Source organism: Lemur catta, chromosome 8, assembly GCF_020740605.2.
Source record: "Lemur catta isolate mLemCat1 chromosome 8, mLemCat1.pri, whole genome shotgun sequence".
Classification (NCBI taxonomy): Eukaryota; Metazoa; Chordata; class Mammalia; order Primates; family Lemuridae; genus Lemur; species Lemur catta.
This window is the reverse complement of record NC_059135.1, coordinates 25,531,441-25,547,274: the sequence shown is the minus strand read 5'-3', so window position 1 is coordinate 25,547,274 and position 15,834 is coordinate 25,531,441. Positions and strand designations below refer to the sequence as shown.

At 34.1% G+C, this 15,834-nt stretch overlaps 2 protein-coding genes across 5 annotated transcripts in view; one reads left to right on the top strand and one right to left on the bottom strand.

Moving 5' to 3' along the window:
* CREB1 (cAMP responsive element binding protein 1) overlaps window positions 1-13,945 on the top strand; it is a 72,760-nt gene extending 58,815 nt beyond the window's left edge. For 2 of the 3 annotated variants that reach the window (XM_045560237.1, XM_045560234.1), the window contains one exon: window positions 7,637-13,945. In XM_045560237.1, the coding sequence (XP_045416193.1) occupies window positions 7,637-7,781 (145 nt within the window). In that variant the 3' untranslated portion in view covers window positions 7,782-13,945. The remainder of the gene's footprint in view (window positions 1-7,636) is intronic. The other variant, XR_006736989.1, reaches the window with a different exon arrangement.
* The window catches only part of METTL21A (methyltransferase 21A, HSPA lysine), a 65,921-nt gene that overhangs the window by 31,622 nt on the left and 18,465 nt on the right, over window positions 1-15,834 (bottom strand). The gene's annotated exons all lie outside the window — the stretch shown is intronic.

Genomic DNA, 15,834 nt, shown 5'->3' with positions numbered 1-15,834 from the left:
AGCTACTGAGGAGGCTGAGGCAGTGGGATCGCTTAAGCCCAGGAGTTTGAGGTTGCTGTGAGCTAGGCTGACGCCACGGCACTCTAACCCAGGCAACAGAGGAAGACTCTGTCTCAAAAAAAAATAAAAATAAAAATAACGAACAGTGAGGCTCATGTTGGCAACCCTTGAGGTAAATGATTGATTTAAGACCTTCTTTTCTAACATAAGTATTTAAGGCTGTAAATTTCCATCTAAATATTGATTTAGCTGGATCCCACATTTATTGATTGATTGACTGACTGATTGATTGAGACAGGCCCAGGCCAGAGTGTAGTGGTGCAGTCATAGCTCACTGCAGCTTCAAACTCCTGGGCTCAAGCAGTCTTCCCACCTCAGCCTTCCAAGTAGTTGGGACTACAAGTGCATACACCGCCATGTCTGGCTAATTTTTTTATTTTTTGTAGAGATGGAGTCTTGCTATGTTGCCCAGGCTGGTCTCGAACTCTAGCCTTAAATGATCATCCCATTTTGGCCTCCCAAAGTGCTGGATTACAGGTGGGAGCCACCATGCCCAGCCTGATTTGTCAAATTTTTATTTGCATTCAGTTCAAAATATTTTTTATTTCCTTTAGACTTCCTTTTTGACTTATAGATTTAGAAATGTTTAATATTTAAAATATTTCCAAATGAGGATTTCCCAGGTGTTTTATGGCCTAACAATATACTTTGTATTATTTCTTTTTTCTGAAATTAGCAAGTATCATATTAATGTCCAACAGGTGTAGTTGGTTACTGCATTCAAGTTCTATATTCTCTTTATTTTCTACTTACTCTATCACCACTGAGAGAAAAGTGTGAAGTATTCAGCTGTATTTATGAATTTGTTCATTTCTCTTTTCAGTTCCATCAGCTTTTGCCTCATGCATGTAGAAGCTTTGTTAAAAGAATACACATTGAGAATTATGTCTTCTTATAGGATTGACCTCTTTATTATTGTATAATGTCCTTTATCCCTGACAATATTCCTTCTGAAGTCTGCTTTGTCTGACAATAATAAAACTACCCCAGGTTCCTTTTGATTAGTTTTTACATAGTATGCCCTTCTCTATTCTTTTCCTTCTCTATGTCTTTGTATTTGAAGCATATACTTAGGTCTTGCTTTTTTATTGAGTTTTATGTCTTTTAATTTACTTGGACCAGGGGTTAGCAAACTATGACTCATGGATCCAATCTAGCTTATAGCCCATTTGTTTGTTTGTTTATACACACATGTAACAAAGGCTATTTTAGGCCAACAAAACCTAAAGTACTTACTGTCTGACACTTTATGGAAAAAGTTTGCCTACCTCTGCTTCAGACAGTAAGTTAAACAATTAAAAATAAGAACAATTAAAAATTGAACAACTAAAAATAAGTGGAAAATTTTAATTTTATTTTCATGTATTTAATCTTCAGAGCTTTGAGAAAGTCTTTATTTCATCATCATATTTGAGAGATATTTAAGTACTCCATTTTCTTATGATTTACAGAGTTTCCGACAAGAAATCTGTATTACATAATGCTTCTTTTTTCCCTGACTGCCATCAAGATTTTCTTTGCCTTTGATTTTCAGCAGTTCAAATATGATATGCCTAGGAATTTTCCCATCCCTCCTCCCTACATCCACCATATTTATCCTGCTTGGTGTTCTTGTATCTGTGGCTTAGTGTCTGTCATTAATTTTGGAAAATTCTCAGTTATACTTCCTTCAAATATTCAAACAGAAAACTGCCCTGTTCTCTCTCTCTTCTTCTGAGATTCTGGTTACAAGTATGTTAGAATGTTCTGTTCTCCCCACACATACACTTTCTCTTTGTGTTTCAATTTGCATAATTTCTGTTGTTCTCTCTTCAAGTTCACTGATCTTTCCTTAGCTTGTCATTTCTACTCATGAGCACAACATCAATGAATCAATCCATTTCCATTTGATTCTTTTTTATAGTGTCTCATAGCCAGAATAACCTATTTAATCTTACATGTTACCTACCTTTTCGTTTATAGCCTTTAGCATATTAGCCATAGTTATTTCAAATTTTATATCAAATATTTCTAACATCTGTATATGTGAGTCTAGTTCTGGTGATTGCTCTGTTTCCTGGCAGCATGTTTTCTTTTGCCTATTCATGTGCTTTGTAATGTTTAGTTGAAAGCTAGACATGGTACATAGGACAGTAGATGCTAAGATGAGGTGAAGAGTTTTTATGCCTGGAAATGGGCACATATTTCCTTCTGTGAGGACTTTAGTGTTGGGGGGGAAAGAGGGAGTAATCTAGGGGAGGAGTTGGGCTATTTATGAATTGTTATGGTTACCATCAGTGTACCACAGGCTTCAGATACATGGAGAGCTAGTTTGTTTCTAGGGTGGGAGTTTTCAGAGCAATGTCTGTTTGATTCTAAATTCCCTATCTTCCTTTCCTGCTGTGCCTTAGCTAAGATCTTTGCAAGCTTTTATTTCTCTCCTATCCCTCTCCCATCCCTCTGTTATTTGGAGCTGTTTTTCAGGAGGATGTGAGGGGGGTGGGATAAGGGGAATCTCTGTTCTGAATCAAGCTCAATCGTAGGCATGCACTGTGACTCTCTTGGTCTCGGGTGCAGTCTTCTCAGTTTTCTTGCTCCTCCCCCAAAAGGTAGGGCCTTACACATTCCTTCCAGCTGCAGTGAATGTTCACCAATGCCCTAAGGCCAGCAGTGTTACCCTTCCCTCCACAGATTAAGTCTTTTGTTCTGTAGTAGAGACAGGCTCCCTGTAGAGTTGCTTGTTCCTCCAACTCAGCTGCTATTCCCTCCTTTCCGTCTGTACCACAGTGGATACTTCTCAGTAGTCTTTTCTGAATGCCCAATTGTGTTCATGGAGAAAAAGCCTTCAAGAGCATGCAGACTTTCCCAATTTCTGCAGTCCCTAGAGGTTGCACATGACCCACCAGCCTACATTCTAGGCTTCATCACTTTTTCACCTGTTCTAGGTGAACTCTTTTTACCACTGTCCAGTTGCCCCTCTCTCAGATGAGGATAGATGCCACTTTTTATCCTGAGGCACTGTCTCCTTAGATTTTGGATCAGTTTGTTGTATAACCTTAGTTGTCTGGTGGGTTTTGAAAAAAAATTCATGAATTTGAAATTAGTCCTCTTTTTCATTCTTTCCTAGTTCTCTACATCCTGGGGCAGAAGCCAGAACCAATACAGATGTTTTTAAATTAATATAATTTATGTAAATGAAGATTTGAAAGACCTGTACAAATTTGAAGGCAAAAGAAAAAAAGCAATTAGTATGGAAGGATTAAAGATGCCAAAAAAAGAAAGGAATAAGTGAAACAAAATAGGAGTATCACATAAAGGTTGCTGTGGTTTGAATGTGTCCCTCAAAGTTTATGTGTTAGAAACTTAATTTCTAATGCAACAGTGTTGAGAGGTGGTACTTTTAAGAGGTGATTAGCGGTCATGGAGGCTCCGCCCTCATGAATGAATTAATGCTACTATCATGAGAGTATAGATTGGGTTGATAAGTTCATTTCCCTTCCTCTCTTGCTCTCTCATGCTCTCTTGCCCTTCCACCTTCTACCATAGGAGGATGCAGCAAAAAGGCCTTCCTTGCCAGATGCAGGTCCCTAGGTCTTGGACTTCCTAGCCTCCAGAACTGTAAGAAATCAGTTTCTCTATAAGTTACACAGCCTGTGATACAGGTTGAGTATCCCTTATCTGAAATGGCTTGGGGACCAAAGGTTCGGATTTCAGGTTTTTTAACATTTGTATTATGCTTACCAGTTGAGCACCCCAAATCTGAAATGCTTCAGTGAGCATTTCTTTTGAGCTTCATAACAGCACTCAAAATTTCAGATGTTGGAGCATTTTGGATTTTAGATTTTCAGATTTAGAAGGCTCAGCCTGTATTCTGTTATAGGAACACAAAACAGACTAAGAGGCAAAAAATTAGTTCAGTAAATGTGGTAGGAGGATGTTGAAACACATTTATATGTAAGAACTTTTTTTGAAAAAAATGTGTCTACCAAATCAATTTCAGAATTTGTAGGTCATCTGTTTACCTGGAATCATAAAATCCTATTTCTACATTAACAAAAAAAATCAGAGGTCAGTTTAATCTTCAGACCAAGTCCCAAGACCAATCTACTGGCAAGGTTCTTTCATTCTCTTCTGTTCTTATAAATATTTAGATAGAAATATTTGAGAAGCTTTAAGAGGTACTCTCCAAGCTAGAAATTTCTTTTAAAATTTTTATTTAAAGTTCATTTGAATTTTGTATTCTACTCTACAATATAGTGCTATTTATTTTAATATGAAAATGTCTGCCACCCATCAACCAAAATAGGTGCTTTAGAATGATATGCCACATTTATTCTTGGCTTTGCATACTCCTTAATACAAAGCTAACTTGTACCTTGGTTTGGGACATGTTGATGACTCCTTTTTTTTTTTTCTCTAAACAGATGAGGAAGCAGTTCTTGAATGGGAAGGGACCTGCTGGAAGCTACATAACTAGTTAGTGTCAAAGCCAGAGTCTGAACCCAAATTTCCAATCCCTAGTTTAGAACTTTCACTAGTGTATTGTATTTTATTACATTTGTATTCAAGTTTACTTATTTCAAACTGTGGCTAACTTGAGCATCATTCTGCAAGAGAGTGTTATTTGAAATGTATTTACTGTTCCCCTCCACACCTTCCCCTAAAAGAAGTTATAGTCAAATGAAATATTACATCGTCAAATATAGACATGCTACATGGAATTCCTTTTTATAGAGTCTCAATTCACATTAGTATATTGAAAGGATCCAGATCTTGTGTTAAAGAAATAATTTAATTTTCTTAGCCTAGTGTTTCATAGTTTTTTTCTTTTGAGGATCATATACTTTAATCTTTCACAGTACTATAGTATACTGATTATGGTGGAACAAAGTTAGGAGATACTAACCTATAGGATCATATTAGTTTAACTTTGGAAATTAGCATGTAGCTATAGCATTCATATGGGCACTCTACTTATGGACCTTATATTTTCAGGTAATGGAGAGGAGAAAGCAAGGGAAATAAGATTAGTCAATCCTGGCTTAAATTAGATTTGTAAGTGTACATATATCCTACATGCTGTCTATATTGTTAGAATTCACCAAATACAGAACATCCAAAGTGATGTCTAAATCATTCCTACTATCATGCTTTCTAGATCACTGTTTTCCTCTTGGCTCCAAAGTACCTATTGGCTTGTCCTCTTCACTGTTTAGTGGAAGGCTGGGCCATTTTTAATCCATCTCTCCCAATATTTAAGCAATGCTATGGATTATATATTGTCCATATTTCTCTATCATGGATAATACATTAGATATAGTTTTTTTAATTCCAAAAATCAGTTTGCATTAGAAGCAAGTGCTACTTTTTTCTGAATTGATAGGCTATATGAGGATGAAGACATTAATGAAATTATAGTACGCTACCATTTGAATTTTCTAGAAATAATAATAGCTAACACATTTATAAAATGCCAGGCACTATTTGTGTGCTTTACATATATTAACTCATTGAATCCTCATAAACCTTTTGAGGTAGATAATATTACCATGTCTTTTTTACAATCAAGAAAGTTAAGTAATTTTCCTGTGGTAAGGGGTAGAACCACTTAAATGCAGGAATCTTAACACTGAAGATACTATATCAACTGCTACACTATACTTCCCCTGATGTAAATGAATGATTGTAAATTGCTATGTTTTTCATTTTTTAAAGACATAGAATCTTCTTGCTTTCAACTCTTATGTTTATACAACAAGAACCTACCTTGTTCTAGTCCCTGTGCTACTGGCTGAGGTTATAAAAAATAAGATGTGGCCCTTGACCACATAGAGCTAAAAAAGAACACTGGTTTAGACTTAGCTTGCTAAAGAAAAGTAATTTTATTATTTTTAATCTGTCAGTTTTTTTTAATAATTTTTTATTTTTAATTGTGGTTTAAAAACAGCATGAATTAAAATTTATCATCTCATCATAACCATTTTTCAGTATACAGTTCAATAGTGTTAAGTATATTCACATTGTGGTACAACAGATTTCCAGAACTTTTTCATCTTACAAAACTGAAACTGTACCCATTAAACAACTCCCCATTTCCCCCTTTCCCTACCCCTATCTCCTGGCATCCACCACTTAAGTCCTGTTTCTGTGAATTTGATTACTTTAGATACCTCATAAGTGGAATTATACAGTATTTGTCTTTTTGAGACTAGCTTATTTCACTTAGCATATGCCCTTGAGGTTCATCCATGTTGTAGCTTACAACAGGCCTGCCTTCCTAATATTCCATTGTATGCATATACCACATTTTGTTTATCCATTCATCCTTTTGATAGACATTTGGGTTGCTTCTACCTCTTGGCTATTATGAATAATGCTGCAGTGAACATGGATGTGTAAATATGTCTTTGAGACCCTGCTTTCATTTCTTTTGGATATGTAGCCAGAAGTGGTATTGCTGGATCATATGGTAAATTCTATTTTTAATTTTTTGAGGAACCCTCATTCTTTTCCATAGCAGCTGCACTATTTTACATTCCCACCGACAGTACACAAGGGTTTCAATTTCTTCTCATTTTCACCAACACATTGTCATCAACAATTGGTATTTTCTGGTGGTGGTTGTGGTGGTTTTTGATAATAGCTATCCTAATCGTTCTCATGGTTTTGATTTGCATTTCCCTAATGATTAGTGATGTTGAGCATCTTTTCATATGCTTATTGGCCATTATATGTCTTTGGAGAAGTGCCTACTCAAGTCCTATGCCCATTTTTTAAAAATTGGATTATTGTTGAGTTGTGGGAGTTTTTATATATTCTAGATCTTAACCCCTTATTAGATACATGATTTGCAAATATTTCCTCTCATTCCATAGGTTATCTTTTCATTGTTTATTGTATCCTTTGATGTGCAGAAGTTTTTAAGTTTGATGTCATCCTATTTTTCTATTTTGTTTTTCTTGCCTATGCTTTTGATGTCATATTTAAGAAATTACTGCCAAATCCAATGTCAGGAAGCTTTTTCTCTGTTTTCTTCTAGAGGTTTTATGTTTTAGGTCTTCTGTTTAGATCTTTGATCCATCTTGAGTTAATTTTTGTATGTGGTATATGGTAAGGGTCCAACTTCATTCTTTTGCATGTGGATATCCAGTTTTCCCACCATTTGTTGAAGAGACTTAGGTTTTTTTAAATGCCCTGAAATGATTAGTATGTAAGATTTCCTATTTAAAGTGTTTTTCACATTGAAATTTAGCTTTAATATTTTCTTAGTTATGGATATGGATAGAATTTCAAATTTTGCAGATATGCAGAACATTTTAACTAATATAGTGAGAGATGTGTTTTTTAAGTGATTGTTTAACTCTTGTTTGTTTATGGGGTTTTCTTTTTTGTTTTTTTAAATCAACCTTCTATGGTATATTAAGATTAAAATTTAACATAAGATAATTTCCAAGTCATTCTGTATATTTTTCAGATGTCTAACACATACAAAAATGTTTGTTGCTTTGAGCTATTTCTCTTTTAAAAAGTACTCCAACCCAAAATAAATGATACAGAAATGATTTGCATAATTTTCCCTGTCCTTTTTTCCTTGTAGGGAAGCAGCCCGAGAGTGTCGCAGAAAGAAGAAAGAATATGTGAAATGTTTAGAAAACAGAGTGGCAGTGCTTGAAAACCAAAACAAGACATTGATTGAGGAGCTAAAAGCACTTAAGGACCTTTACTGCCACAAATCAGATTAATTTGGGATTTAAATTTTTCACCTGTTAAGGTGGAAAATGAACTGGCTTGGCCACAACCAGAAAGACAAAATAAACATTTTATTTTCTAAACATTTCTTTTTTTCTATGCGCAAAACTGCCTGAAAGCAACTTCAGAATTTCATTCATTTGTGCTTTTGCATTAAACTGTGAATGTTCCAACACCTGCCTCCACTTCTCCCCTCAAGAAACTTTCAGCGCCAGGAATCATGAGGAGACTTCTGCTTTTCAACCCCCGCCCTCCTCAAGAAGTAATAACTCATTTCTTGTAAATTGATGGGGGAAATAAGGAAAAGAAAATCTTTTTCAAAATGATTTCAAGGTTTGTGCTGAGCTCCTTGATTGCCTTAGGGACAGAATTACCCCAGCCTCTTGAGCTGAAGTAATATGTGGGCCGCATGCATAAAGTAAGTAAGGTATAATGAAGAAGTGTTGATTGCCAAATTGACATGTTTTCATATTTTCGTTGTCAATTATGTAAAATTGTTAAGAGACATACCCTCTAAAAAAGAATTTTAGTGTGGTATTGAAGAAATTAGGAATGAATTCAGAGTGCTTTCTATGTACATTCTCTTCTTCAATACTGAAAATTTGTCCTTGGTTCTTGCATTCTGTATTAACTACAGCTCTTCCATTGGGCAGTTGTTGCTTCTTAATTCAGTTCTGTTATGTGTTCAACATTTTTGAATACATTAAAAGAAGTAACCAACTAAATGAAAAAGCATGGTATCTGAATTTTAAATTAAATTGAAGTAAATAAAATTACAAAGCTTATTTTAGTTAGTACTAAATTCTAAGTAAAAAGATGCTGATTAGTAAACCATCCCCTTGAGTTACATAACAAGGTTTTTAAATAAATGTTTTTGTCCTCGCTTTCAAAAATATTTATATTGTCATTCGTTTACTTAAAAGGGTATTTCTAATTTACTGTTGTCCTTTGCACTTACATTATACCACCAACAGGAAAGCCTTCAAGATGTTAAATAAAGCAAAGTGATGTATTTGTTTATGAAATGTTACATGTAGAAAAATACTGATTCTAAATCTTTTCCAAGTTAACATACTTCAACAGAGAATCTCTAGTGAATTTTTTAAATGAAAGAAGTTGTAGGGATATTCTAAAAAGTACAGTGTTAGATTTTAGATTTGCATAAGGAAAGCAATTATTCTTCAGACATATTTGAATGACTACTGTACTACAATATTTGGATTGTCATTCTTACAAAACATTTTTTTGTTCTCTTCTAAAAAGGGTAGTTATATTTTAGCTTTCCAATATGCTCTGTTGCCTTTGTCATTTTATAAAGGAGCTACCTATTTTAATTCCTGACTACAATAGTCTATATTTGTGTATATCATACACTGTTCCCCTAATACTACTTTTAATTATTAATTACTTGTTTTATTCACTAAGCCTGATAAATCTAAAAGTTACCCCTTAAAAGAAAGATAAGACTATGGTGGATTTTAAAAATTTGGAGACTGGCATAATGTTAGATTATAATTTCTCATTTGAGAAGGAAATTCCTTTTAAAAAAAGAGTCAAACTTAAAAGGTTAATGTTTCATATTTAGTAATGGGTTAAGAAGGTTAAGTTTGTTTAACATAACAAAATGTGCAGATTTATGTGTTAATTATTGGGTCCATTTAAAAAAGATTTTTAATTAATATTTGTAAATGATATATTTTTGTTTGTAACAAACCATTGTCTTTTTTCAAGGATGAACAAAGTTTATGAAGGAGCATCATTCTAAGAATTGAGTGATGTAGTCTTTATGTTTGGACAATTCACCAGATTCTCAAGAAGGCTTTCAAACGACTGTAAAGTTTGATATTTGTCCTGCTGAGCTAATGGGGAAAGTTATAGCATAAAAATTGTTTGTATACCAGCATAGATAATGTTATTTTCTAAAACTGGTTTAACAGAAACCAAGCAAAGTCACAAATCTGTTCACAAACTGGAATTATTTCTTGAGTCAAAATGTTAGATTGAACATTCTGAATGTCATGTTACAAATGAAAAATTGCCTGGTGTTTAGCAATTTGTATTCTCTAAAGTTCTCTGTTTTTCAAAAGCTGAGGCTTTCTACTTAGGAAGTTGGTGGTCCTCTTAGTCCCTGATAAATCAAGGCAATCACATTCATATTAGCTGGATGGATTTTAAGTTATAAAGGCCTGGTTCTTTATATGTTGAGGAAGATTGCACTGGTTTGAAGTCAGTTACTGAATGTGAGGTGAGGAATGTATCCTGTTGCTAAGTCTGGTTTAGACCCTTGGAGAGACTTGAAGATTTCAGTTTATACAGATAAAAATCAAGCATCTTTTGTGCGGGCTTTTTTTTTTTTTTTTTTTAATATGAGAATTGGTGGGGGGGTGAAGGTGTTTGTTTTTAAGCATGAAGCCTTGAGAACCTTTATTAAGAAAATGACATAATAAAAAAAAAAATCCCATAGCCAAGAACATATGTGGCCACATTACCAGTAATAAATGTTTTTCTCTTCATATTGGCCAAAAGGGAATGAAAATGTCATCATAGGAATTTGTACATATGCTACTGATTTGCCTAGAAAATAGCAAGTTTGGTATCGCTCACTTTGCAAATATAGGGCCATGTGGCACTTTTATCTATAGGACAGATTAACTCTAATAAAAATGAAGTGGGGAGGGGTTTATTTTTGATATCTTACTCTTAGGAGTTTTTGAGCTTTGATAGTGTTTAACTGAAAAGTGGTTTAGAAAGGGCTAGATCCAATTTGTTCATTATTAAAAAATTGATATCAGATACAATTTTAAGTTCATTCTTTTTCAAACTCAAGTACCATATTGGCAACCATAATATTGTCATAGGTGCTCTGTTCATTTAGATATCCTGGGGGGGTGGGGAATGGCATTTGTATAATATATGTGTACATATATACATACAGTATATAATCTAAAGCTCTGAGAGCTCTTAAGTCAGGAATGCTGAGTATCATAGTATATTGAGGTCAGATGAAATTTTACATTTTTGTGTGTTCTGTTGCATCCCTTCTGGTAGATTATATGACTGCATTACTCCAGCACTCATGATTGATTTTTTATTGTCTGATTTTCTTCCAAGTATTTTATTTTATTATTAAGTTTTCTTTGGCCTGATACTTTTAAATGTGTTGCTAGTCACTTGAAAACTTCCCCAACTTCCCCCACTAAAAGTATTTGGTTTTTATGCTTTGTCTCTGGCAGCTATTAACAGTGGTAAGAACATTTTAAAGACAGCTTTTACAAGGAACCACTGACTTTTCAAAAATCATCCTGCGGGGGGAGGACTTTTGATGTTTCGTTTGAGCAGGGATTTTGTCAGAAAATGTGTTTTGACGGTAGTCAGCAGCAGTGCTAGTCTCTGAAAGCACAATACCAGTTAGGCAGCCTGTCCCATCAGATGTCATCTGGCTGAAGTTTATCTCTGTCTCTCAGGACTAATCCCTACTATCTTTTAACCTTTTGGGGTGGCATGCGGAATCATACAAAGGCTTAGGAAGAAACAAGTTTGTTTAAACGAGGATGCTTTTACTTACTTGAAGTGACTTCAATCTAGGTTTCTTCTTTTCATATTTAATAAGTTTTTAATTCTATGATCAGCTAGAGTCAGCTATTAGCATAAACTGGTCTCTGTTTATTTTGAAAATCAAAGGCTGCTTCATTTTGTAGGATTATATAAGGCTAATATATATTAAAATTAGAACTTTGAATTAAAGTGGGTTTTAGAAATAGTGGTTACATACCTTTTCAGTTATTTTCAAGAGGCTTTATTTTGTTGCCTTTGTAGCCCTGAGAACTGTTGGTATATTTTTTTCCATTGACCTAATACAAAAGTTGTATATTTATTTGGATTATATTTACATTATATTCTTTGTAAATGTTTGGTGTAACTTGCACTTTCAAAAATGACCCAGTTTGGGTGTTAGCAACTTAAGGAAATTCCCTCATCAGTTAATTATCAGCTGACTTTTTGGTCTTTCTCCAGTCTTCAAATCATGTGACTTTAGAAGCTTTTCATTGATTAAAATATTTTAGCACCTCAAAGCTAGCCTTAAAAAATAGCTGTAAAAGAAAAATACCAGGAAATTAGATTTGACTAGCCCAGTTATTTAAAAGATGGGCTAAAACCTTATTTTATTCTTTTTTATCATGGATAAAGATTGAAGGAAAAGTAATTCAAGTGAATAATATTTATTTCCAGTTTTAAATGAGACTTTATCCTCATCCTAACATTAGTACTGTATATAGTATGCCAAAATACCCATTAATTTTTTCCAGAATAGTAAAAGATTTTTGAAGCCATTAAATTATTGTTTTATCATGGAGACCACATGTAGTAATCATTTTACTAAATTATTTTCATTTTTAATTGGTATTGTTGACATCAAGGAAATGCTGCCTAAATTTGACTAATTTCAGATGAGGAAGGGGAAAGTGAAGTGTGCTTATGTAGGCCTGTAGGTGAAGAGTTGTGAGATAAATTTGTTCACTCAGTTGTACAAAGCACAACTAGAACTTTTTGTTGGGTGGCTTACATACATCTTGAATACTTTTAACGTTAATAATGTTGACTTTATTAAGTTGACTACACAGTCACTGTATGTACTAGGAACTGGTTTCCTTGACTCTAGAATCAATGGCTAGGAGAGGCATTAATCCTTGAGGGATTGAACATATCATGAAGCTGAGTCAGTATGGAAGAATTTCAAATAAATTCAAACAGGGTGCTGAAGTTCCATCTGTCTCATCTGCTTATGATAAGTTCTTATTGATTAGTGAATGTAGCTTAAGCCTTTGTATGTGTCCTCAGGGGGCAGACAAACTTTAAGAGGGACCAGATAACGTTTGAATGGAGGGATTATATTTCAGGTGTTTTAACTTGAAATTTATTTTTTAAAAAAAGAAAAATTAAAAAAAATAAAATAAAATAGAACAAAGCCTGTAATGCAAGTTGGTATTATAAACAGGCAGAGTTGTTTAGCACAGAGAGAAAATATTGACCTGTCTGCATTCTGGTACTGTGGGTGCAGGTCCCAGCTGGGTTTAACATGATACATTTTTAATTATTCTCACCAGCAAGTAAAAGGAAAATGAACAATCTTCAGGAAATGTCTTTAAAAAGAATCAAACAGTAGGAAATTCAAATTTTACCTACTTTATACGGCATTATTTAATACTGGCCTATAGAAGCATGGCATTTCCAAGCTTGTCTGAGGAGCATCTCAGAGATGTGAGAGTAAATCTAAGATTGTTTAAAAATTGGTAGGGAAGGAAGAAAATCCCTGCAGATAATGATCTTATGTTAGTTGGCCAAGTGAAATGATCTATCATTGTGTTTGGGAGGTTTTATTTTCTTATGTTTTTAAAATTGAATTGGTAAATGCTTTATAGATGTATTTTTATCCAGGTGCCACTCCAATTTGTGTATGTAATAAAATTATTTATATTAAAAGTGGGAAATAATTTGTCAACATTTTTCTTTGAGTATAGATTTATTAGAGGTGGCAAAGAAGAGTGCTAGTTAGCAGTTTTCCATGTAAAATTGTCCTTGACTGATTTGTCCACGTCAGTTGAAACCACCACCCCCACAAGAGGAATTATTTCTAACCTATCGGTATCGCTTGAAACTTTTTAGAAACAAAATAATCAGGGAAATTCCTAGAGAGAAAGGGTGTTTGGCTTTTTGGTTTTTCCTTGAGGATTGGGGTAAAGAATACTTCCCCCAAAACTATCAGCACAAAACAGGGTATTGATTTTTAACTCTGATGTTTCTATTGGAGTTGAATACTAAATAAATAACTATAATGAGGGAAATACATTTCTAATAAAATTCCCTACATTCTAGAAACATCCCTGTTTTAATTTTTTTACCTAAATCTTTGTGCTTTATGTGTAAAGAAAAAAATGTACTGAGTTACAATGCATTTTATTAACACTATGTACATATTAGCTGCTTTGTGTTCAGAATGGTAGCAATTGCTTTGTATATTAAAAGTGATCCTTGTGAATTTGTGAAATATTGTCATAAAGTGCTTTTTCTTACTGTAATCTTTGTGGTATCAACTGTCATAATGCCCTTTTTACACAAACATTTATGTGCAGTCACATAAACATGCTTTTAAAAACTCTGTAAGTCTCTTTTTTGGGGATGGGATCTCTATATTTTGGTTTTTGCTAGTTGTATTAAGCCATATTTTCTTGGACTTAAGTTTACTAATTTCATTAAATGAGCAAAAGTTATGCTAGAATGTTTCACAAGCTTGTGTTATACAGCAACAAAAAATTAATTCAAGCAACAAGAACATATCTCCAGGTACTTCATTTTACTGCACTCTTAATTTTTAGCACAAAATGTCTCTTTTTCAGTAAGACTGAACAGTGCTGTTTGAGGATTTGGAGGTGTTACTGTCTATTGAGATGACCAGTGGGGACATATGACAGGCTGGCTCCAAAGTCGTAAAATGTATGTGCTCGCTGAAAGGATATAAAAATAAATAACTTCTTAGGTCCCCTTGCAATTCTAAAATTCTGTGATTATATTATAAAATGGAAGGGAGGATGTGGTTAATCTTTGCTTAAGACGTAAGAATAAAAGATTCTCTCCTATGCTATTGAACTTCTGAAATAAGTTCTAAAACGTCTGAAAATAAGCAGCTATATTTATTCCTAAGTATATTCTTTTTTTCTAATTGCCAAAATGTGTTTATTAAGCCTACTATGCCTGCCATTGTATTGAATTATATCAATTTCATTTCTATAAAGAGTAATCATATAATTTATTGTACAAAATGAGACATTTTTGAGAATGAAACGGTGATATAATTACATGGGGACAACAGGCATAAACCAGGATTGTGCTGAGCAAATCAGAATCTGTGGTCATCCTATTTGTTAGCCGTGTTCAGGTGCTTAGACTTCCATGCTGTCACTTGACAGACTCGTTGAGGACACATTTCTGGGCACTGAAGTGACAAGAAAAGTCCTCAAAAAGCTAAGACACATACCCAAGGATACAATTCTGATAGACTTACACAGTTTTAGTCCTAGCCTCTCCACTAAAATCTAGACTCATACATTTGTCATTTCTATTTGTTCCAAAACACAGGTCCAAAACAACTTTTATTTCTCCTCCAAATCTTCCTTCAGCTTGTTTTTCCATCTTGCAAATGGTACCACTATCCATTAAATTGCTTAAGGCAAACCCAGAAAAGCACTGCCATCCTTCCTCTCATTGTGCATTTTAATTTCTCCACTTCTTCCTTAAGCACCATGACCAAACCGGGGCTGAGAATTCTAATGAGAGCCTAATGTGAAAAGAAAGGTTAATTTCTAGGAGTTTTAGTGCTGTTTTTACTTATTTTTAATTGAGATGCAGTTTGCATAAAATTAATCATTTATAATGAACAATTAAGTGGTATTTAATACATCCACAATGTTGTGGAACCACCACTTCTATCTAGTTCCAAAACATTTTCATCACTGCAAAATAAAACCCTATATACATTGAACAGTTACTCCCCATTTCCTCCTCCCGTCTGCCTCTAGAAACCACTAATCTGCTTTCTGTTCCTATGGATTTCCATCTGAACATTTCATATAAATGGGACTCAAATATGTCTGACCTCTTTCACTTAGCATGTTTTTGAGGTTCATCCACATTGTAGCATGTATCAGTACTTCTTTCCTTTTTATAGCTGAATAGTAATATTCCATTGTATGTATATACCACAAGTTTATCCATCTGTTGATGACATTTGGGTTGTTTCCACTGTTTGGCTATTGTGAATACTGGTGTTACGAACATTTATGTACAGGTGAGTCCCTGTTTTCAGATCTTTGGGGAAGAGACCATTATCCTAAGTGAAGTATCTCAAGAATGGGAAAGAAAAAAAAAAACACCACATGTACTTTCTAATAAATTGGAACTGATGGGCACACGTGCACAGAAGGAAGTAAAAGTCATTGGAAATCAAGCGGGGTCAGGATCGGGGCAGGGAAGACTGGGGTTAAAAAAACC